Source organism: Cricetulus griseus, chromosome 4, assembly GCF_003668045.3.
Source record: "Cricetulus griseus strain 17A/GY chromosome 4, alternate assembly CriGri-PICRH-1.0, whole genome shotgun sequence".
Classification (NCBI taxonomy): Eukaryota; Metazoa; Chordata; class Mammalia; order Rodentia; family Cricetidae; genus Cricetulus; species Cricetulus griseus.
In genome coordinates this window covers 96489868-96515010 of record NC_048597.1, presented here as the reverse complement: position 1 = coordinate 96515010, position 25143 = coordinate 96489868, and the positions used below count along the sequence as shown (strand labels likewise).

Genomic DNA, 25143 nt, shown 5'->3' with positions numbered 1-25143 from the left:
AGACAGTCTTTCTCATGAGTATTAAATGTCTGGTTCATAAGTACCCAGCTTCCCTCTCTCTTGGGTTCATGTTAAATCTGAGATACATGTTCTACACAAATTCCCAAAGTTCTCTTTGGGGTTAAGCTTCACTGCCCCTTTGAACATTTTACAGGCTCCTCTCATTTGCCTCTTATTCTCTCTTCTCTACAAGTAATTCCTTTGTCTCTCAAAATTATCCATCAACCCTCAAATTCTTGTCTCAGTTTCTGGGGGTTTGGGTTAGAGATGACTGGCTTCCCTGGTAATTGACCAACTCCTAAGCTCAATTTTCTTGCCACCAGAGATCAGATTTGTTAAGGACGGAATAGGAAGGATTAAGGTTGAGCTGGAGGAAAAGGTGATAGCAAACCAAAGAAGAAGATCATACATAGTATGAGAGTTCTGGGGGTCCTTGGCATTGTGGGGCCATTATTACCATATGGTGATGGGTCTGTGGTAATTTCTGCTTGTGAGAGACTTGGGGGCCATTTTACAGCCAGTTATACATGATCAGAAGACACTGAACACATAGACATCCCTACCAGAGGAAGAGCTCTTCAAATACGGATTTTGAGAGGGCTGTTGGTTCAAACATGTGTCACCAAGGAACAAATAGGAACCTCCAATCGTGATGATGTTGAGTGGGGACTTCTTGTGTCTTGTGTGCCATGGGGAATATCTGTTATGAAGGAGATGTTCCAAGATGAGAGGACACAGGCAAGAAGACAGGTGCCTCCATTGTCACAGCATTCAGTCTCCTGATTCCACCTGCCCTCTCCCCTAGGACTCATTCTGACTTTGGCTATGCCACTGTGACTTCACCCCTCTTCTTTTAGAGTGAACTGAACCCTCTGAAGAAGGTGGAGTCTAGGGCTAGGAGATTATTAAAGGACACATGCCTCCAAAGACACCTAAAAGTATAAACAGAGTCCATCAAGACTTAAAGCAGTGTTCACATGAATAAAAAATTGAAATATCTCCAGATGACTCTTTTCCCCTGCCAGAATATCCTCTAAATGGGGCAGATAAAGGGGGCATGTACTAAATGGGGGCAGTAGGTGATGCTAACCATGTCATAGGAAGCAAGCCAGAAGTGAAAGCCCGCCAAGCTTCCATTGATCAAGCACTCAATCCTTATGTCTGCCGGACTGCTCCAGAGACTGGTGTAGATAGTTTCTGATTTATCTGGTTCTTAAGAGATGACTTTAAAGAGAAATTCATGAGCCTGAGGGACATAGCCAGAATTGAAGCTAACAGCCCTTTGTATACCAATTTCCAGACTCTTGGTACCTCTTTCAACCTGACCTTCCAAAGTAGCAGAGCAAACAAAAGAAAGTGAGCCGGGCCATTGTAGCTTGTCTCCTTCAGGAGGCTCTAAGGGTCTCAAAATCTTCCCCTGAGATCTGGAGCACCTGCTGGTGGGAATGTGTGGGCAGAGCCTCTGGGTCAGAGAGAACCCAGACGGAGAGAGAAACCAAGGGGGAACACCTCTTCTCATCATGGCCCAGACGAAATCCTTGGCCTTAAGTTTGCTTCAAACCCAGGACTTTTATGGACCTGTTTTGATAATGATCTAAATTAGTCCTCTCTCCAAAGATGGTTCTTCTGAGCAGACTCCACCATTTACTGGTCACATGGGGACCTCTACCAAAGATTGAGTCCCCGTAGCTCCTGAGGGACCATGGAAGAGCTTGGGTTATTAAGCAACATTTGCTGAGCAGCTACCCTGAGGCAGGCACTAGAGGGTCCTGTGCATAACACCGCACCAGCCACGGCCCCTGCCCTCAGCAAGTGGGCAAAGAGATAGGCAGTCAAATAAGCCTGCCCCTGCTGAGTAACAAGGCATTTAATCTGGAGCAAGTGGTTGGTGGAATTAATTAATTAATTACACAGTGTTGTGCTAGCCTGGTCTGGGTGACCAGAGGTGATAGATGGGAGGGAAAGAAAGAGTATTATGTTTTCCAGGGGAACAGGTTGTGTAAATGACCTGGACATGGGAGTGTGGTATGTGTGAGCAAATCCAAGAACACATGCTGGTCAGCATGGAGTGTGGAAGGCAACTTGGGAAAGCACAGAAGAGTGGTGTGTGAGGTTCTAGGGGTTGGTTTAATGAAGTAGGCCCTACAGGCTTGTAAAGAATTGTAAAAAACAAACACTGTAATTCATGTCAGTGAGCTTAAATTCCACCAAAGGAATGGGACTTTTAAACAAGTGGGGGGAGCAGTAGGTCTGTGCACCCTGGTGTTCTCGCCCAGTGAGAGCATTCCAGCAGGGCTTTCTCTCTATTTCCTGATGATGAAAATTATCATTCTATGCAGCGCCATATGTGCATAAGTTATAGCCAGGTGGAGACACTCTGCAAAAAATCCCTACGGGCTCAGCATGTGGGGCAGAGTGTGTTCAGAAGGCAAGGTCCCCCATATATATATATATATATATATATATATATATATCATCCTAGAGACTTCATACTCAAAATCTTTGCTCACAGGGAACCATCACACATCAGGAAAACAAATGTTTGTAAGTTCATTGTCAGTGCCAGGAGAAAGTCCTTGGAAGAAAAAAAACCCAGTCAAGATGCCTCAGGGAGCAAGCTATAAGATACCATATTAAACTCCCAGTCACTTGCCCTTGAAGTCTCTAAGATTGGCTTACTTTCTGATACACTGGCCACCCCATCATGCACTCCAGATCAAAAATCCCTTGATCCTTTCCCTGAACCAAACCCCAGTCTGGAAGCTCAGATATAGCTCTCCCATCATGGTGTTTCTCACTCCTGATAGAGGTGATCAAGGAAATGTTCATGGGACCATCGGACATCAGGGGTGGAAAAGAAACGTCATCCAATTTATAAGGAGCCCAATGGGAATGGAGTCTGTAGATATATGAAAAGAGGTCTCTAGAAAATTCTGCCTGGCCACCTATTTTGAGGTGCCACCTTCAAAGCAAAGGTAGCCAGCTAATCATTCAAGGCAGAAGCTACACTGGACAGGATTTGCTCAGGCTAGACCATTACCTTGCCCATGTGCAAAGCCTCCTGGGAGAAACCAGAAAGAAAGCCCTGCCTCCTAGCCCCAGGATTTGGCATTTCAAGCCATCAGGGTTCGCAGTACCAGATGTCCACATCTCTCCCTCAACGCAGACATGTTTTCTTAAGAAAGCTCATGTGTCACCTCTCTAGCAAGTCTACAAAGTAGGGGATAAAGTTGGGGAAAAGTAGATTTCTTTTTAATATGGGAAAACCTTTTCTAGTATGTGTAAAACCCAGGGCCAGACTATAGGACTTAGCCAAGATGTCTAAATGCTCACAAGTAAAGTCAAAAAGTCATAAAGTATGTCCTCTTTTGAGAGGCTGAGGCAAGCATGCCTTCATGGTGGTAGAAAAGTTTCCTTTGAATTCAGAATGCTAGGCCCTTCCCGACACTAGAACACAATATGGCAGTGAGCAAGAATGGTCTCAGGCTTCCTACCTCTGTCACCAATAAGTATGATGGATCTCATACACACAGACACTTGGAAACCTGAGCCTGATCATGCAGATTCTGTCCAGATGGCCCATTTGAGACATAGTTTGCTTAGGGAAAAACAGATCTACAGAGGAAGCGTATACTCCAGAGGAGGCTCGGGAACCATTGAAATAGAGAATTTGGAGAAACCATGTACCCTGGAGTGAGTGGTCTGGAGGTGTGGTTTCCAGATAGTGACCTCTTGATCACACCGATTTCTCCTCCCCATAGAGATGTATTGCTGGAAAAAGTCCAGGGCAAGGATCCCTCTTGCCCAAGACTGAACATGGTACAACATCAGGAGCCAGAAGCAAATTTACTGTGACTTCTCAGCCATAGCCGGACCTGAATGTTGAAGAAAAACATATTCTCAGCATAGAATCCCCTTCCCAAGGGCTAATTCTCCACATCCCCCTAAATCCCTCCATTTTCCTAGGCCAGTCCCCCAAACAGGACTCTGAGGCATGTCTTCATGCCCTGATGTCCAAGGTCCTTCTAAATCTCAGTCATAACCACATATTCCCTCCCCAGTGTCCCTGGAAGTGCACGGTTAGGTCTCTACTGTTCCGTCCATAGCGCCAGGTACCAATGCAGTGAAGGTTTTAGCGACCCAACCTGGGCAGGAAGGGACTGGTGAGGTGAATGAAGTTAGGTATCCCCGAGTGAGATACATCCTCGCTCAAAGCCCTGAGTACCCCAAAGCCAAATGTTCAGGGCAAAGGTTAAGGTTGTGCAGGAAGGTGTGTGTTTTTTCTTGTCATTTACGACTCTGATGATGGACTCACGTTGCCCGCTCTTCCCTTTCTCTTACACCTTTCCTAACTAAAGGAGGAGTCCTTGCTTGGTAAGTGACGTAATCCGCAAAGACATGAGAGAATTTATTAGAAGCCACTCAGGATGCTTAGCTACCTCCTTCGAGGGAGAAGGACGCGCACAAATGCCTGTAGAGACTCGTTTTGTTGTTTCGTTTTGTTTGTTTGTTTGTTTGTTTGTTTTTCAGCCAGACTATTTGACTTTACATTTATTTTGGCCCCTCCCTCTCTTGACTCCTTTAGTTGGAAATTACTCAAATGTCAGTTTTCGACCTTGACTATTTTTTTTAAGAAAGAAAGAAAAAAAGAAAGAAAGAAACCAATTCTCATCTTTGGTTCTTTGACCCACATGACATTTGTTCAAGGTTTTACTCAGGCAACTTTTTCTTTAAAAAAAAAAAAAAAAGTTAGTTGAGGATTTGGGTTGAAATTTAAAATTTGCCTTTATCCCCTCTTGTGTTTTTAATTTCCAAGATATAATTTTTGAGGCCTGTAGCCCGTTTTCTTTTTTATTCTTCTTCCCGTTCCTTTATTTTTATTATTGTTTGAAGTTAAGGGTGTCTACAGCCCTCCCCGTTTCTATTGATTTGTCTCTTTTGTTTGAGTTCATTAGAGATTACATTCTGTATAATTTCCTTTTACTTTTGTTTAATCTGGATCGCATGCCTTTTCCCTGCATGACTCCTAAATCTTCCAGTTATTCTAGCAGGGGGTAAAAAAAAAAATCTAGAGGTTTCCTATTTCTGTGGAATTCTTTCAGGAATTTGTGCTTTTGTTTTTTGGCGTCTCCTCTCTCCCCTCTCTCTTTGCTTTCGTTACAGTGACTCATGATGGTTAACATTCTTGGTTACTTACACACAGCCCGGAGCTCAGCAGTGTCCGACGGGTCTTTTTGTTTTCAGATCTCTGGGTCGGGGTCTGCTGCTGACCTCTTTAGCAAATCAACCAGCCCGCTCACCGCCTCCCGAGGGCGCTCGCAGGAGTACGACTCAGGCAATGACACATCCTCACCGCCTTCCACGCAAACCAGCTCAGCCAGGTCGCGGGGCCAAGAGAAGGGGAGCCCCGGTGGGGGTCTGAGCAAGAGTCGGGACCTCAACTGCGGCAACACTTCCGATTCAGGGAACTCCTTCACCACCTCCTCCCCCCAGAACAAGGGGGCTGTTTTGGAAAATGTCTCTCCCACCTGCAGGAGCAGTGAGTCAAGGTCAGTGTATTTGGATGTGGGAGGGTCCCACACTTTAGCGTCACTTTCTTACTCTCTCATCACAGTGCCCTACCTTCCCAGGCGTCTTTATTCTCACAAGAAAGGACATGCCATTAAAATTAGCTTGATTAAAAAGAATATATCTAGCCCGGAGGTGGTGTCGCATGCTTTAAATCCCAGCGCTCAGCAGGCAGAGGCAGGCAGATCTCTGTGAGTTGGAGACCAACCTGGTCTATAGAGTGAGTTCCAGGACAGCCAAGGCTACACAGAGAAAACATGGTCTGGAAAAAACAAAACAAATTACACACACACACACACACACACACACACACACACACACACACACACTTCAGGTACAGCTGGACCCAGGCATTCAAAATGCGCTACTTCATCTTTATCTTTTGAATTTGACCTCTCAGTTCTGCTCCCACACTGTTGGCTTCTGTAGGGAGCCGTCCCTGCATTCTCCATTACAAGATGGCGCCTGCATCCGGCAGGCACGCTCTCTGTATTTCTCGCCAGCAAGAAATCATACACGGGACACTCGGATCCTTCTGCAGGAAAGCTTTAATGCGTCTTGAGAGGAGAGCATAAGCTTACCAGAGCGGAGACCCTGAGCTAAGAATCCCGTCCCCTAATAAAGGCTGGCAGCCGCCGCCTGGGACGTGTTACCCTATGATTGGCTGTAGCTCATCCGGCCATATGACGCCACGGAATAGGCAGAGATCAAGGAATGGAAAATTACCCAGCGCCTGCGCAATAATCTTGTTTACATTCGGTGCCTGCCGGATGCAGGCGCCATCTTGTAATGGAGAATGCAGGGACGGCTCCCTACATATCCCCCTTTTTTTATTAATTAATGAAAAGGCTTTATATTATTACAAGCAAATAGGTCACCCAAATGTTGAGGGATAGAGGCAGAGGTTGAACCTTCCCAAAATCAAATATTAAGACTGTGTACAAGAGTCGCCATCAGGCTGTTAGCTTGACCCGAAGCGCTCTCGACCTGTCCTCTGCCGTTTTTCTGGGAAAGGGAGTCTCAGGGCAGGTAACCCTTATGCAGGTCAACGTACCTCCCAGAGAAGCCTGTATAATAGGCAACTCTGTGCGATGCCTTTGCTCAGCATCCCTCATTGGGCTGCCCAGACCAGACACTCTACCCTGTGCAATGAGCCTAGGCTCCGGGTGTGCAAGAGCTGTCTGGCCAGCGGCCTATTGCTTAAGCATAGTTAGCCAAATATCAGTGGAAGCCCCTTGTTCCAAAGCTACAAGCGCTTGGGCGATAACCACCTTGTCTCTCTTAGTTTGAGCCCTGAGCCTACAGACCAGCCAGAGAAGCAACATCAATCCGCAGCAAACGGCTGCACCAAACAATCCCACCTCCACCCATTTCCTTAAAATAGGAGACAGCTGAAGCTATCTATGATGACAATCTCTCCGTCAAGGACAGGAGTTAATCTGGATAATAGCGGCTCTCAACTCCCGGGGAGAGGGTGGAGTTCCGACTTTTGAGGGTCCAAAGGGGCTCTTCGGGTGAGTCTTTCCGGGATCCACAGGGGATTCTCTTCATCCTGTGGAAAAACACATATCGCTCCCCTGGATCTTATGAGAATAGGATCCGGGCCTCTCCAAAGACCAGTTAAGACATCTTTCCATTTTACCATCTCCTTAGACCTTTTAGGTTCTGAGGTATGACGCTTGGCCGCTGTATGGCCCTGAGCGTCGGTGTTTAGAAAATTAAGGGTAAAGAGTGCCATGGATATTGCAACTCTTGGCACCGAGGGTAAGGATGCTCCCATTCCCTCCTTTTGTTTGATTAAATAAGACTTAAGTGTGCGATGGGCACGTTCCATAATGCCTTGTATAAGGTAGGCCAGTTAGATGGGTAATTTCCATCTGTCTGTAGAAGTGCTGGAACTTTTGAGAGGTATAAGCCGGCCCATTATCTGTTTTTAAGAAGCATACAGGTGGCTAGGTAAAGTCTTATTTCTGTAATACAGCTGAACTTTCTTAAACAGTAGCTTAACTTCTTTCTGAGGCAGGTCTTTTTTGTGACTTTGGAGCCTGTCCTGGAATTCGATCTGCCGGACCAGGCAGGCCTTGAACTCATAAAGATCCATCTGTCTCTTACTCCCGAGTGTTGGGATTAAAGGCGTATGCCGCCAACGCCCAAAACTTAAAGGTGTGTGTCACCAACACCCTGAGCTTAAAGGTGTGTGCTACCAACATAATAGCATCTTTTACAAAACAAGAACTTTACATTGTCAGGCTTTGCTTAAAAATAATTCTAAATTGAAGCTCTTTAAGTAAAAACATTAATAAAATTAAACATTTGAAAACTGGTTTTAAAAAGAAATTTAAATTCCCTTAAGGTCTTTCTGTAATATATAGAAGCATTAACATTTTAAATCTTAACTGAAAAACTTGTTTCTAAGATGGTACTTCTAATTTCCATGCGGTCACCTTTAGTTAAGATGGCGGTCTAAGTATCCTTTTTTTAACTTTAGCAAAATGGCTACCGTCAGTCATGTGACCAGCTACAAAATGGCCGTACCAGGAAATAGAACATTTTAAAACAAGCATACATAAATTACTTGAGCATCTTTAGGATATGAGGCTTTTCCCAGGCACCCCAGGCCTCTAAGAAGTTTTGAATAACATGTGCGGCCTTTTCCCCTGTCAAAGACTGGGAAAGCCATCTGCAATTTTCTCCGCTCCTCTGATGGTAAGAAGGAGTCGGTTCCAAATAGTGGGGGTGCTGATGGAAGCACACCCGCTGGCATTTTTGGCAGCCGATATCTATCGGGGTGGTATCGTGCTGCTTCTTTCTCTAGCTCTGTTTTCTTGCTAGAGTCTAAAATCTCAGAGTCTGAGCTGCTCAGCTCCAAGGCTTCCAGTTTCGTTGCAGGGCAGAGGCTAGGTTTTGAGTCCTCATCTCTCCTAAATTTACCGGGGTGTGATCGGTTATCTCCTATTTTCTCTCCCTCCATTTTTGTTTCTTTTTCATCTAGCTGAGCTGTTTCCTCTAAAACTTTATCTCTTGAGCTTTTAGAGTCATTAGAGCTATCAAGATTTAAAGCTTTAAACTTATTTATAGAATCATCTAACAAATTATTCACTCCCTTGTCAGTAGACATCCCAGGAGGTCCTTTTTTCTTATTTGTTGCTGTTTTTCTTAACAAATTATTCACTCCCTTGTCACTAGACATCCCGGGAGGTCCTTTTTTCTTATATTTTATTGTTAGGCGCGCCCCATCTCTCACCACATTCGGTTTCTGATATGTAATTCTGGACTTCTTTAAGATTGCTACAACAGTGAGAAAAGTCAAAATAGCTCCTAGTAAAAGCATAGAAGCCTCTATATTAACCTCCCACAATAGCAACATTCCCAAGCCAAAGTCCAGAAAAATCATACCTCTCCGAATTTACCACCCTGCAGTTCTGAATCCGCCTCGTTAGAGGGGTCTCCGAGGTGCTGGAAATGTTCACATGTTCCCGGGTTTCGGCACCATATGTCCCGCGCCCGCTCTGTATTCCTCGCCAGCAAGAAATCATACACGGGACACTCGGATCCTTCTGCAGGAAAGCTTTAATGCGTCTTGAGAGGAGAGCATAAGCTTACCAGAGCGGAGACCCTGAGCTAAGAATCCCGTCCCCTAATAAAGGCTGGCAGCCGCCGCCTGGGACGTGTTACCCTATGATTGGCTGTAGCTCATCCGGCCATATGACGCCACGGAATAGGCAGAGATCAAGGAATGGAAAATTACCCAGCGCCTGCGCAATAATCTTGTTTACATTCGGTGCCTGCCGGATGCAGGCGCCATCTTGTAATGGAGAATGCAGGGACGGCTCCCTACAGGCTTCATTCTCAAGCAGACCCTCCCAGACTTTCAGATAGGCTCAACACCTGTGTCTCCAACCAGCCAGCAGACTGCCCCCACTCCTCCCCCATAAAAATCTTAACAAAACTACCAAAACCAGAGCTTACTGGCTCTGCTTGGCTCAGCTTAGGTCATTTGTCTCCTCAGACCAGTCTCTCTGGCCCAGAAGGTGCCAAGTTACAGGCTAGAGCCAGATGTCTGCAGGAAAAGCTAGAGTATTGCTATCAAGAGGGAGGGATGGAGGGAGGGGACAAAAATAGATGCCAATTCACCTACCAAGAGTCTCAGGGATAGTCTACCATGAACCTCATTTAAGTCACTGTTGCTCAAAAGCATACCATAGTCCTGACCAAAATAAATTGAAACATATTCACAAACCCCCCAAAAATCTGTTTATATATGATTGTAGGAGGTTTGTCCATATTTTTTAGAACTTGGAGGCAGCCATGTCTTTTAGGTGAATAAACTGTGGTGTATCTCTATTCTAGAATACTATTTGTCTCTAAATTATAATAATAATTAGTTGAGGCAGGGTTCTTTTCATTTGGTGCCATGCTTGCTGCCTGCATTTTTCCTTCTGAAAATATATCGCCACATTTGTTTACAAGTCAATGACAAATCCATCATTTCATCGCCAACTATTCTGTCACTCAAGGGATCACAACAAATCGAAACTGGGGAGATAGTTCAGCGGTTAAAATGCTTGCCAAGCAAGCAATGTAAATGTCAGGTGGGCATGATGGCCTGCCTGGAATTCTACCCTCTGGAGGCAGAGACCAGGGATCCCCAGAGCAATCTGGTTAGCTAGACTAGGCTTATCAGTAAGCTTTGGATTTAACCAAGAGACCCCACCTCAAAGAAGAAAGAGAGTGATGGAGGAAGATTTCTGGCATCAGCCTGTACCTCCCCCAAAACATACATCCACTTCTATACACACATGACAGGGCCCCTTTTCATGAGTTTATAATTCACTAGGCACATAGGTGGGGGGAGTTGGCTAGCATACTCTACCCAGAGAAACACTGGGGTTTTCCTCCTGCTGGGGATTCAAAGGTACCTTTGTTCTATGTGGCCAAGGTTTCCAAATGATGGCCACACAGCTCAAACATGGAAGCAGCTGACAACTGCTTCAAGGACAGAGTGTCCCTTATCTCCAACACAAGGCCTAGCCAGGCTTCAGAGCAGGACAAACAGCTTGGGTCTGCATGTAGTCAGGCCGCTGGTTTGCCTGCTCTGGGATATCCCTATCCTCAGCTCACACCCACACTTGCTGGGAGCCAGAGTTGGGTCAGTGCAAATGTCAGTATCTCCAAGGGCAGACAGTTAAGTTCCCACATGGGAGAGGAAGGCTGCCACATATCTAAAGTGCTGTGGTTTAGGAGGATCGAGAGAAAAGGCAGGAATAATTATAATGAAGCCAGGCCGTGGTAGTGCATGCCTTTAGTCCAAGCACTCGGGAGGCAGAGGCAGGTGGATCTCTGTGAGTCTGAGGCCAGCCTGGTCTACAAGAGCTATTTCCAGGATAGCCTCCAAAGCCACAGAGAAATCCTGTCTTAAAAAACCAATAATAATAATAATAATAATAATAATAATAATAATAATAATGAAAAGGTATTAGTTTTAATTATTTAAAAAGGCAGATAGCATGCTAGACACAGTGAAAAAAATGCTTCCCATGCATAGCTTTCCTCGGGTCCTATTAGTGTCTTTTTGTAACAGGCATTATTATAACTGATAGGAAACTGAGGTACAGACTCAGACAAATTCAGTTAATACACAGCAATAGCAGCATTCCAATTCGGACCTCTCTCTAAAACATGCCCCAAACTCTAAAAGATATAGCTGTTACTTGCTTCATTTGATATACATAGACAGCCAAATTAAATAATTTAGAACCAGCCTTTCACATTGGAATGTAAATGATGGTGAAATCATGGGTATTTATGTCCTGCCAGCTATGGACAAAGGGCTCAATAAATATGGGCTTAGTGAAGAGATATGAGTTGGAAGTCAAGGGCACCACAGACACAGAGGGTTATGAATTGGAGAGGTGACAGGGGTGTGTGTGTGTGTGTGTGTGTGTGTGTGTGTGTGTGTGTGTACAGCTAGACAGATCCAAGTTTGGAACTCTGAGTGACCTTGAGCAAGTCAGTAGTCCTTCCAAGCCTTCTCCATAATTTGATCATAAAAGTAGGGCCAGATACATAATGTTACATAGAAGATTAAATGAAATGATGCTTGTGAAGAGCCCCAGACACAGACTCGATGACTTACAGATGACACGTGACAAGCCATGTGTAGAGGATATAGAGTCCGGGGTGGGAGGGCACTTGTCCTTTCCCAGTGAGCTCAATATCCAGGGCAGAAAACACATGGAATCAAAAGACCCAGGGAGTCATGTATGGATAGAGTAGGGCTAGGCAGAAGGGGCCATGGCAACTCACAAAAGACCATTGACCCAGAATGGGGAAGAGAGACTGTCCTAACAGGCTTTTCAGAGAAGATGGGGTCAATTACAGCCAGAGCCATGTGTAGAGCAATGGCTAGGTGACAAGAAGAGAGAAGACGAGTTCAGAGGCTAACATATTCTAAGGTCTAGAGACAAAGGACAGAATAGGATGTTTTGTTTGGGAGGAGACACCTGTTAGGGTCAAGAGCCAAGACTAAAGAGGTGAGCAGATTCCAGGTCTATCCTGAATCTTTCAAGATTCGTGATAGTTTTCAAACTACATCAATGTGATTGGAAGTCGACTCTTGGCCTAATCAATTGAACTTGTCTTCACAAGGACCTCAGAAGAAATTCAGAATGGCAATAGAAAAGAGAGATTGTGAAACAAAGACTACCTACCCTTTGTCTAATCATGAAGAAGCCTCCATCCACCTGTTTTGGGATCTCACAATCTCTCCATCTGCAAAGTGGGTGGCTACATCAAAGTTGCCCAAACTTAGCTAACCAAGGGTCACCTTCTTGATTCTTTTAAACTATACTCTCCCTGGTTCGATTATTGTGGTCATATGCCTGTTTCTGCATGGAAGTGTGTTTACCTTTCTGAAACATAATAGGTCCTAAACAGAAAGTACCTGTAATAATATGATTAAGACAGTTTATCTAACTATGGTCAGTTACAGTTCCCTACTCAAGGTTCTGACTCCAAGGCCTGTTCCTTTATCTTGGGGAGATTACATAGTGTTTGGGGTGTTAAAAACCCACTAGCACCCAGCCAGGGCTTTCTCATCCATGCAATCAGAAGGACTGAACAAGGACAAGAAAGGGGATGGAAGGAATCTCTCACCACATGATTTGATCATCACATGATTTGATGTTGTTTAGCCTTGTGCCCACAAGGACCTCCTGGAATACTCTGAAGTAGCCCCCAGTGTGGTATGTGTCCCCTACCTGGGGGATGCTGAATTGAATTAAATACTATTCTTGATTAGATATCATTCATCTTTTCTATCTCTGCCCTTCTAAATTCTGTCACCTGGCAGTTCTTCCCAGAAAGAGGGGAGGTGAAAAAAGGAATTGAGGATACTGACTCTATCCTAGTCAAAGGTGGTAGAGGAAGCATCAGGTTAAGATACCTCCAGAGCAAGGGCAGCTGGGTAATGACAGATGTTCTCCCTCCTGCAGAGGATTTCAGTCTCCATGTCTACAGTGTGCTGAGGTGAAGAAGTCTAGTTTGGTCCCATCCACAGCCCGGAGCTCCCCCATCAAAGAGTGCTCCCGTAGCTCCTCCTACACCAGCACTCGATCCTCCAGTCCCTCTTCCCGGTCCCCAAACCACAGAGCTTCCCCCAGGTATACCCGGAGCCGGTCCACCTCCTCTGAAAAAAGGTGAGTATGTCTTTGCAACGTTTGACCTGCTGTATGTCAAGTCAGGCTTGACATTGAATATCTGCTCCAGCCATTGCTACTGACAATCTTGGGAAAGACAGTCAACATCTCTGAGCTCCTGTTTTCTTCTGTGAAAAATAAAAATAATAGGAATGCAGTGGCTCAGTGGCCCAGTGGCTCATTCCTAGGGTGCAAGCACTTAGAACACAAGGAGCATTGACTGTTATTGCTTGTGTTGGCATGAGGATGAGGTATCAATTAACTTCTTCTGCATAAAAAGTAACCAACATCATCATTCACATAAAATGCATTTACTTGGTCTCTGTAACTCTGTGGATTAACAATTTATGCTGGGCTCAGCTGGCTGGTTCTGTCCTCAGCCCCCTCATGTGTTTTTGACCAGATGGTGAGTAGGCTGGGGGCTGGGAATTGAAAGCCATCCAATGATTAGTTGTCTCTGCTCTGTGTTGTCTCTCATCAGCTAGCAGGCCTATCTGCTTGTACACAAGGTAATGACAAGGAAAGAAAAGGAGGGAGGGATATATATATACAAGGTACAAGGCTTCCTTACTTCTCAGCGTTAAGTAACATTCCATCCCTCCTGCTATTTTATTAGCCACAGTAAGTCATAAGACCCAGAAAATTCTCCCTTAGTGAGAGGAGTTACAGAGTTACATTTCAGGGGTTATGCAAGATAGAGAGAAGAAGTGCAACTGTTTTTGTATTTTATCTCCCAATCTCAATAGCCATTGGTATTGTTTGGTTACCTTGTATAGTAACCTGGTAAAGCTCCTTTTTTAAAACATACAGACAGGAGATCTCAGGAACTGGAATAGCCCATCTAACCCAACCCTCACGGTCTCCTTGAGCCCAGCTTCCCTCTTTAAACAAAAAATTCAAACAGCAAGTTGATTGTTCCTCTTCCTCAACCATATAATAAAAATTCAGTTGCTTCCTTGCTTGGTAATTTCAAAACCAGCACTTACTTATGTTTTTTTTTTTCTATAAGATTTCTCAGTGCTAATGCAAAGAGCAAACTGGCAGGACACTTGGTGGGGGAACAACTGCACTCAATAAGAATGAGTTATTCCTTCCCCCATAATATTCTCCAAGAGCTGGATGGATCATCAGTAGTGAAAGAGGGAGAGTAAGTGTGAACAACAGGGCTAGTAATTGAGATGCATCCCCAAGAGGTGCTCTCTCCCTCTTGTCCAATGGAGGTATGGTTCTTGATCCCCAGTGGATGCCTGTAGCCAAACCCTTGGATACGTACCAAACCCTATAACAACACTGTCCATCTCCCTTTGTGACTAGAGCACGCATCATGCACTATGATGCAAGTATTTTCAATGTGAGTGAGGTGTTGTAGCAAAATTAACATGAGCTCTGCTCTCCTTCTGTTTCCTGGAGATCTCTGTTCTTGCCACATATCTTAGTACACTCTGCCTCTGGGTTTTTTTTTTTTTTTTTTTTCCTTTCTTTCTTATTGAATGGAGAATGCATACACTCACTTAGTGTAAGCATGTCACTGCTTCTTTCTGACATGTATGAGTTAGTAGAATCACTACTCTCTTGTGGACCATTTTTAAGTAAATAAGGATTGCTTACACATATTTACTATGATCCTGTGATCACAAGAAGGCTACTTAGTAACAGGCAAGTAGCCTATGCAGCATGGAAACTCTGCACAAAGAAACAATCCACTTCCTAGGTAGGGTAAAACAGGACAACAGCACTTTTCCCATGCTACTCTGGATGGTTTGAAATGTTAAACTTATGAATTACTTGTTTATAGAATTTTCCACGTCTTAATGTTTTTAATCCATTCACGAAGCCATATAAAGACAAAATCATGGGTGGGGGGATGGGACTGTCATAATCTGAAGAAGTCAAAAGTTCTTTGCAGCCAGACACTCTTGGATTCATGTGTCCACTAGCTGTGTGACACTGATAAAATTCCATTGTCTGTCTGTGTCTTTGAAATTAGTAACAGTTCCAACCCTAGGATATGTTGAAGATTAAGTAAGACACATGCACTTTCAAAAAAGTTCAATGCCTGGCACATAATAAAACGTATAATAGTCATAGCTAATGTCTCCAGTGTAGCGGCTAATTGGCACTTAGTATATATACCAGTATTATCAGTGGTTTGCTCTAATTTGGATTCACAGCCAACTTTGTAAGGTTGGTACTACTACCCCATTTTGCAGATCAGAAAACAGAAGCCAAGAGTAATGGAATCATGTGTCCAAGACATCACAAAGAAAAAGTGGCCAGGACAATAAGCATTCAGTAAATAACAGGGGGTTGTTCGTATTATTATTAATTAATATTAATCAAAAAGGAGAGGATTTCATTCTCTGGTTCCCGGCCAGGGTCCTTTACGAAAAGGAAAGGAGCGCCACCTGGGGGCCAGGTGCATAGAGGCTTAGCCGTCTGCACAACCCTAACGCAGGTCTTCAGGGCCTCTTCCCTCTTCCCCAGGTCCTACTCTCGCTCTCCCAGCTATTCTTCCAAATCTGGCAAAAGGAGCCCGCCCAGCAGAAGTTCTAGGTCTCGTCGCAGTCCCAGCTATTCTCGCTACAGCCCCAGCAGGTATCGTATCTTCCCACCCGCCACCCCACCCCCAGGATGGATCCTGCCTCCTGGGCCACACTGCTTTACTCAGACCCTAAATTCTGGCCTTGCCTCTTTGTACCAGTCTCCCAAACCCTGCCCAATTCCTGGCGTTGGAGAGGTGGGGACGGGAATTCTTGCAGTCCTTTTTGTCCAATCGAGAGTGACAACAAGGCCCAATACACGCTTTGACCTACTGCCCTTTCACACCCACAGGCTCCATCTCCCTGCACACTGTTTCCTCTCGCCCCTGCACTCACAGCCCCAATTCTTGCCCACCCCAGAGCCTCTGATATGGTCCTCCTCACCCACCAACCTTTGTGCCTACACACACACACACACACACACACACACACACACACACACACACACACACACACACAACACACGACAATACCACTCTTGTGCATGCCCCTCTTGGCCCATGGTGCTCATCTAATAATATTCTTCCCAAAGTGGGTGAGATTCCCTGTCGTCTTTGGAGCCCCTGGCAAAGGCCAGTCTCAGTAGGGTGGCGGGGGACAGCTAAGAGTCTTACACATCTGCAGAAAAGCCAACCCTAGTTACCTAGCAACCCCCATCCTGCTGCTGCGCCCCTTCAGGGACCCCAAGTATGGTGAGAAGGAATTGCAGCCCCGAGAACGTGCACGCAGGAGACGACGGTCCTACTCGCCCATGAGGAAGCGCCGGAGAGACTCCCCAAGCCACCTGGAGGCTCGAAGGATAACCAGGTGAGACTCTGAAGCAGGGATTGCCTGCTTCCAACCTTCACCCCACTGTCACATCCTCCCATGCAGACCTTGGAGCTGAGAATGGGATTTAAGGATTGTGGGAGCTCCAGGATGTCCATTCTACCCCCTAAAATGATGGGGTTTGTTTTTTGTTTTTTGTTTTTGTTTTTCAAAGCCTACCCTAGTATGGAATTTTATCAAGCTCTCAATCTGCTAGGCTTTGGTGGGGAAGGGACCCAGACAGTAATTGGACTGAGCTTACCCTGGAGTCTCAGGGAAAGACAATGGATCAATCTGAGGAGTAATGTATAGCCTGGGAGGTGTCCTGGAGGCTAGGAACCCAACTGGTACTGATAAGCCAAAAGGAGAAGGCTAGGAAAAGGGGGGAGGGGAGGGACTAAACAGAGACTAGAAACCCAGACAACCTGAGTCAAGGTAGCCCTTCACCCTAGCACACTTAGATGCCAGGTTACAATTAAACTATTCATGATTATGTCTTGAACCAAGTTCAGATAGCACAAATAATATTGCTGGGATTTCCAAGGACTGAAATAGAGCCATGGCGAATGGAGGAGACTTCATCCGATTTTAAGTTAAGACCTGGTTTCCTAGGGAACCTAGAGACTTCCCCCTCCTATGGGTTGTTTTCTCACCAGAAAAACATGGCATAACTCCCAGGAATGTCATGTGGAGATGAAAGGGGACAAAAAGATGTGACCTTGCCTTGTAAATGTAAACATGAGACACACTGTGTTCTCTCATTATTGACTTAATGGTCAGAATGGGTGGAAGATGTGACCCGTGACAACTAAGATCTCTGAGGAGAAAAGCTGTTGGGAGAGAGAGTAAAGGCTGTGAGAGAAATTGAATTTCTCAGGCCTTGAAAGCTGGGAGAATGGCTGGATGTTGCCCCCAGGCTAGGTTATCTTTCCAGACACCTCCACTCATCCTAGAGACCCACAGGGAAGGGATCCTGGAAGCCCATTGTATTCCCCCTGGCCAGGACCAGGAGGCAGGACAAGAACTGGGGACCCCTGGGTAATGGATAGAGTTGCCTGCTCAAATGGTCCACCGTGCTCTTTATCCAGCATCTGGGCATCCATGAGAATCTGTTACTGGTTATGCATGCTGCTGGTTAGCTGGTCATGGACGTATTTCATTTTCTTAAATTCAATATGTCCCTTTTCACACACACACACACAGCCACACCCAATGCACTTATTTTTTAAAAAGAAACAATATACTACAGTAAATGGAAAAAACAGCCTTTCCCTCCTAGAAATAGAATCTACTAGAAATAGAATTTTCTAGTAAAAGTAAAAATAGCAAAATAAAACTTCAATTAAAGTGTCAATGCAGACGCTGTTGCCAACTGGAAACTATGAGCTGGAGGCCTGATTTGTTGATTTCTTTCCCTTTTTTTTGTGACATTATTGCCTTTTCAGGATAGAATAGTACTAAGGCACGCTTTTTCTTTAATCTAAGAACTATGAGAGGAGAAGAGATGGAGGAATTTGGTGTTGGTTTTTGTTTTGTTTTGTTTTGTTCTGGTTTTCTTTTTCTTCCCAAGAGACCGGGGGATGGGAGGACATTGCATTCCCTGGGAAGCTTGAGCTTTCACCGCTTCCTATCTCTGATCTCTGCAGTGCCCGCAAACGCCCCATCCCTTACTACCGACCCAGCCCCTCCTCATCCAGCAGCCTCAGCAGCGCCTCCTCCTGGTACAGCAGCAGCAGCAGCCGCTCCGCCAGCCGCAGCTACTCCCGAAGCCGGAGTCCCAGCCGGAGCCGGAGCCGCAGCAGGAGCCAGACCCGGAGCAGGACGCGGACCAGCCGCAGCTCTAGCTCCCGCAGTCTCAGCCTCGGCTCCCGGAGCCGCAGTCGGAGTCGGAGCCTGAGCTACAGCTCAGCAGAAAGCTATGCCAGCACGAGGCGCTAAGCAAGGGCCCTCCCTCGAGCCAGCTGCCCACCAGGAAGACCCCTCAGTACTCTGTCAGTTTCCTTTACTACCTGCTCTTCATGCCGGCTCCCTGGCGACAGAGGCCTCCTGGCTCCTGTCTTCTATGCTTTCCTGGGAAGGTGGAATGGGATACAGGGACTCCTATTCCAAGCTGCTAGGAACCTCTACCAGCGCCATCCTGAGAGTCCTGCTGGGCCATTGGAGAGGGTCACCTGTGGAAAGCTATCACCCATGATTCAAAAGTTTGGGCCTGGCCAAGACACGTGGCGACATCTCTGTTCCACTCATCCACTGCTAACAGGAGGCCAGGGTCAATCCCCCCCCCCCCCGCTTCAGTCTCATGGCTGCACATTTGGACCTCAGTATTGGGAATAGAGGAGAGCAAGGGTGAAGTCCAAGATAAGAGCTCAGATCTTTTTTACCTTCCAACATAGGAGCTGGGAGCCCCCGGGTCCTGCTGGGAGAAAACAAATATCAGCAGGGGAGGTAGATGCTAGTGCTGGTGGTGGATGCCGGGAGTATTGGAGATGGGTTCTCTTGGTTATAACAGCAAAGAGTCAGGCCATTTGCCCTCCAAATATGCCAGCCTGGTCAGAGAAGGGACCCCAGCAGGTTTTAGCTTAGTGGAGACCCTTACACAGGGCCTTGTGACCCCACAGGGATAAGGAGCAGGTGAAACAGTCAGCGTACCTTGGGCTATAGCCCTACTTCCCAAATTTGCCTCATCCCCAGTAGCTGGCACCAACCTGATTTCACGGGACCATCTGCTGAGCATTCCCAGTGCTGTGGCTAGCAGCCAGCCCCCAGCGCCAGCCAGTCTGCCCTTGCCCTCCAGTTGGCGCCTGCCAGGCCCCTCCACGTTGTCCAGACTGCCACACCCTGGATTCTACCCAGGGCAGGCTGGCACCTGCCGTCTCACACGAAGACCACTCTCCTTGCCTCTCAGGAATTTTGCCAAGATGGGACATTGCGCAGAGCTCAGTGTTATGGGGAAAGGCCCAAAAACAGAGAGCCTGGGGCAGAGAGGCTAGAGTGGTCCCTGGCTCAGCCCCTGCTAGCTTCTGAGCTTACTGTCATCTTAGGAAAGTTCAGTGGTTGCTGCTGCCCTCATTCTACCTTCCTCCTCCCCAGGGCTGAGCAGCAAGGGCAAGCTGCCCTCTGACACACAAATGCCATCAGCTGCTTTGTCTGCAGAAGGCAAGCAAGAGAGATGGCCCTTAAAATAAACCCATGGGCATCCCCCCTCACCAGCTGCCTGGCTTTCCGGAGCCTTGTGGGTGTCAAGTTTGTGGTGACAACAGCTGAGGGCACACAGAGAAAGAAGTTCTTTCCCCAAGCTTTGAACACTGAAGCATGATGGTGCAAGGACACATTATTCATCCCTCTTGCTCCAAGGAAAACATTCGAGGGAGAGAAAATTATCATCTTGAAAGCAATGATCTCTCCATGCCAGTCTTTCCCACCCTATCAGCCTGGGGGTCCAGGGAGCGCCAGGGAAGCTCCTCGTCTGGCAGGCAAGGAGGAGCACCAGTGGCCATGCTGGCTTCCCCACCGTGGCTTCCAGCCCAGACCAAAATTTCCTCCCACCAAGACTCAAGGATGCTTATTCTGACATCACAAAAGTCCGGATGGCAGGTGCCTGGCACAGGAGTAGGTGCCCTAGGAGGGCATGTACAGCAACTGTAAATAACCCTCATCCCTGCCCAGGTTGCCAACCCCCCTGCCTCATCTCCGTCATGGAGACAAAGGTTTCCAGGAGCCACCAAACCTCCTCAGCAGGACAGCTTGTAAAAGCAGGAGAGCCTCCCTCAAAGACAGACTATCTTCATTCAAACTACTCTAGGGGACCATTTTTTGCCTGGAGCTCCTAGCAAACTTTTTTATTTATTCGATTTATTTATTATTTTTATTTATTTATTATTTATGTGATGAGCTCTTATTTCTCATGGTTAGCAGTATTTAATTATTTATTTATTTATTCAGAGAGATCGTGTATCAGCATATGTGATCATGTGTGTATTTGGTGGTACGGTCTTCTAAATTATTTGTGCTTTTTTTTTTTTTTTTATCCTGTTGCTTTGGCTGCAGTTGGAGAGACCAGAGGCATCTTGGTCTTTTCCATGAATGCTTTAAGCCCTGTACACCCCGAAACTGACCCAAAAGCATATGAGTCCCAGGGTTCATTATTCAGCTTGATGCCAGTGAGGGTCAGACCTGTGCCTCACCTCCTTGTACACACATTGCACCATGACTGTATCAGAATGATGAAGTCAGACACAGAGTCCATGAGCCTAAATCCAAGGCCTGGCATTAGCATGTAGCTATACAAATGTAAAAGAGTCATGAAGGACTCTTGGTCTAACTGCTTAGCATCAGAGTGCCATGTCTTTCTTGGCCAGTCTTCAGTGGCACCACTTGTATGCATGATAGAGCAGTTACCTCAGGATTGGGGAACCCTGTGGGTAAGAAAGGTTCCATACTAGCATGGTTCTTGGAGACAAGGTGTCAATAAGGTTTGACTGATGCTCACATCGGGAAAGAAAGGCGGAACTAACCCAGGGAAGACACTGTGCACTTCTTGACATCAGCAGAAGGCACCAGCTCCTTCCCCTGAGCAAAACTGATTGGATTAGTATACATCACACCCACCTGTGCCTCCTCCATGTGTCTAATTCCTCTCCCACCAGCTTTTAAGGTTGGAAAGCTTGCCTGTTTCCGACAGCAGCAGACAAACACTGTTCTGTGAAGAGGGCAGGGGCCATCCTAGGAGAGATCCACACACCCAAAGCAAATGTCCTTTACTGTGATATTTAGCTGGTCCTCGCAGGGTAGCACAAAGCTACTTCTAAAATTAGACAATAAAATACAGATGGAGGGGACAGCAGATATCCCCCACAAAAGGTCATTTCTAAGCTCATTCTAGGATCTAGGACCTTGAGACTTTTATTAGTCCTGCCTTCCTAACAAGCTGGTGGTGACTTCTGGTTGCTGGCTACAGAAAGTTCTTGCCCTTTCTGAAGTCATCCTCCATGGACTTTCGAAGCCAGCCTTCTTGGTCCAGTTGTGGATTTACTAAAACTTTCGCCATATCCCTGGCTCTTCCCTTCACCATGGCTGTCATATTCTAACTCAAGCAAAGTGTTATTCTTTCCTTGGAAACAGTTTTCAGAAGGTGTTTAGATACTGATGAGGTTAAGGTGCACCCTCCTCCTCTTCCTCTTCTTCCTCCTCCATCTCTCTCCCTCATTCCGTTTCTCCTCTATTGCATTCCTGGCCAAACAAACGTGTAGAACTCTCTCCAGGACAACTAACCATGGCTAACTAGAACCATTAAACCCATTACTTTCCACTTCTAAGGAATAACACCACTTGAAAGCGGTCCACAGCCATGCTTGCATAGTGGTTAGTGCACTGGTTGTGAAGGCTGTTCATGGTGAGGATTTAGTTCAACCACCAACATCCAAAATTGGTGAGAGTGTAGACTGAGATTAAGCAACATGTTGCCAAAGTCCCTTGACCTTTTTTGCTGTGGGCATGTCTACATGAATGAAATGGGACTATGGGCCAGGCTTCCCACTTAGTAAGGTGGGGTAGTTGACAAGTAGTTATGAACATTGGCTTGAGAGTCAACAAACAGAACGAGTTTCACCGAGATGCAGGGAGGAAGAGAAGGGGTTTGAAGTGGTACAAGGAGGTTCCTATTCTTAGGAATAAATTTGAAAATAGCACCTGAAGTCCTACTGGGTAGCTAGAAAGTGAACTAATTCCAAGTCACCAGCAAGGAACACCCAAGTCCACCAAAGTTGGAGTGCATCCCAGGCTCTGTTTGAGACCTCCTGGGAAGGAGACTCAGCCTTTTAGGAGCAGAATAAAACGGAAATGTTAAGAAGGAATTTGGATCTCAGTATCAGAGAGCCCCTGTCCTTACATTTCTCAGCCCTATTCTTTTTCCCAAAGAGGTTTGCTTTAAAAAGTATAAATTTGGGGTGCCACCAAAGGTTGAAAAACAGCAATGAGTTATGTCTTTCTCAAGGTCAACTTCCAATTTTTTTCTGCCACATTTTTTCTTTTTCTGTGATGCTGGGGGTCCATGTGCACACTAAGCAAGTGTTCTAGCCAATGAGCCACACCCCCAGCCCTGTGCTAGACTCCCCTCACCTCATCTCTTCTATGTGTGTTCAAAAAACAGAACAAAACAACAACAATAACAACAAAAACAACGTTTTCCACTTTGATTTCCCTTCTGCTGAGTAGAAAATTTGATTTGATATTAAAATGACACATGCCCTTCTCCTCCACTAGCCAGCCCACCAGAGACACTTGGCCAGACACAGCATCATTGGACAACACTTTCAAGAAATCTATTCCTTCTCTGTTCTGCACTGATGAGTCAATGGCATTGACACCATGGTCACCATCCCTCTGCAATGTTTTGTTTGTGTATTTGTTTTCTTTTTTAATTTTGTTCATCCCTGTTTTCATTTTGTGAGTTGATTTTTATTTAATTCTTTCTTTTTGGTCGTGATCATTTTGCATTGTAAATACCATGATGTGAGCCTGTCCTCAGAACATTGCTTATTTAATAATTTATTATTATTTCCTATTTATTGAGTGGTATTGGAAAGCAGCCCTTCCCCTGGATTGTTACTGGAAACCATCCATCTCTCGATTCTGGGTGCTGCTGTCTGTAGTGGGGAATTATCACCCAGGTAATGAATGCTGGAGTCACCAGACGAATTGGAACCGGCAGAAACAGAGGTTCCCATCATACAAATTAAGTCCAAATGGAGCTAAAACACTGGTTATCTCCGGAAAACCTCATTTAGATGGAAATTAATTGAGGAACTCAAATGCCTGTACACGAACCAACTTCTATTAAAAAGTCACAGCTAAAAAAAAAAAAATACAGAGAGAGAATCCTTTTTCTCCAGCCATGTGAAATTATGTCTCATTTATTAACAGGCTGAACCAAAGAGAAAGCAATGGTATGCCTTTGTGGTTTTCTTGCCTTTGGGGATAAAAGTAGTGGTCTTGGGCCTCAGTCTCGGCAGCCTCAGGCTTGGCCAATGTGTTCTGGGGAGGCCATGGGGAAGAGCTCTACTCTAGTGCCGTGGACTCCTTCCTGGTGGATATTGTGGCTGTATCTTTTGCTGGAAGAATGACAACCAAGGAAGAAAGAAAAGTTGTGTAGGGCTTGCTTGGATTGATGTGCAGGGTTGGAATAGCTGAGATGGGAGACAAATCAAGGTGTCCTGAGTCCAACTTAAACTCTGCATGCCCAGTGCCCCTGGAGTCATGATGGGGAAAACAAACATCTTTTCCCTGTCCTGAATCAGACTGTTGTCCTTTGTCAGGCCATATCTTCTACAATTATTCTGATCAGCCAGTGACAAAGGTTCTATGGCTACTTTTCAAATAAAGCTGTGTCCATGGAAGGGAACTGTTACTCCCAAATCCTAGGACTGGCGTCTGCCTGACTCTGTATCCCTTGTCCCCTACAAGGCTCCTCTCTAGGGGGTGTAAGCTATGAGGACTCTGCACCCCCCCCCCGAGACTAAGCTATTTCCTCAAGTGGCCCTTGGCCAAGGACCTAGCTGACTCTGCTACACTGGCACAGGGTATTTGGTGCATCTCAAGGTTATTTCTCTACACTGGGGCTAGGACTCCCAAAGCAGAGGATCCCCAAGTGTCCCAGCTCAGCCTGACCATCTAACATCTGTCCAGGGTGTCTGCAGGACACCCTGCACAAGAGAGCCTGGTCACCAGAGAGCCTCAGAAAAGTACACAGTTTGACTGCCCCTGTAGCTGCTCAGGGACCCAGAGAAGGAGCAGAGGCAAGTAGCCACAGCCTACCCAGGGTTTTCAGCCTGTAGGACTCACATCTCTATTCTAATTAAAGGTCCATGGTATGGTGCTCTCGTATGTGGCCCAGTGTTTTCTGTGAGAAGAAAGATGGACTGTTAGGGAGCTCTCACTGCCCACCTGCTCACACACACACACACACACACACACACACACACACACACACACACACACACACACTCACACGGCTCAGTGCATTTATTCAGTTTGCCAAACAGTCCTGTAAGCACTTGGATTCTACTTCTGGGTAAGTGTGTGTGCGCGCGCGTGTCTGTGTGCAGAAGCCAAAGGATAACTTCAGATGTCATTCTTCCAGTGTTGTCCAACTACTTTTTTGAGACAGTCTCTCAATGGCCATGATGCCAGTGAGCCTCAGGGATTAGCCTATCTCCACCTCCCCCAATGCAAGGGTTACACCTGTGGAACACTGAATGAAGCCTTTTTACATGTGTTCTGGGGATCAAATTCAGTTCTTCACATTTTTGAGGCAGCTACTTTATCAATGGAGCCATCTATCCAGCTTGGGTTTTAGTAGCATCTATGGGCTCCCTCGGGAAACCTATTCCAAACCATCTCATTTTATGCTTTCCCTGCAACCCCAACATTAGACTTACTTCCTCACAAGACAGAAACTGGAGCCTAGAAAAACAAAGCCACTTACCCAAGAGCCACAGTCTCCAGAACCAAGGACAGAATTCAGACAAGCTGAG

General features: G+C 46.0%; 1 protein-coding gene across 1 annotated transcript in view; it reads left to right on the top strand.

The window, feature by feature from the left end:
• The window catches only part of Srrm4 (serine/arginine repetitive matrix 4), a 149101-nt gene extending 130339 nt beyond the window's left edge, over window positions 1-18762 (top strand). Inside the window, exons 9-13 of the mRNA XM_035443262.1 lie at window positions 5245-5549; window positions 13062-13265; window positions 15750-15860; window positions 16484-16612; window positions 18259-18762. Coding sequence (XP_035299153.1) covers window positions 5245-5549; window positions 13062-13265; window positions 15750-15860; window positions 16484-16612; window positions 18259-18550 — 1041 coding nt within the window. The 3' untranslated portion in view covers window positions 18551-18762. The remainder of the gene's footprint in view (window positions 1-5244; window positions 5550-13061; window positions 13266-15749; window positions 15861-16483; window positions 16613-18258) is intronic.
• The last annotated feature ends 6381 nt before the right edge of the window (window positions 18763-25143 follow it).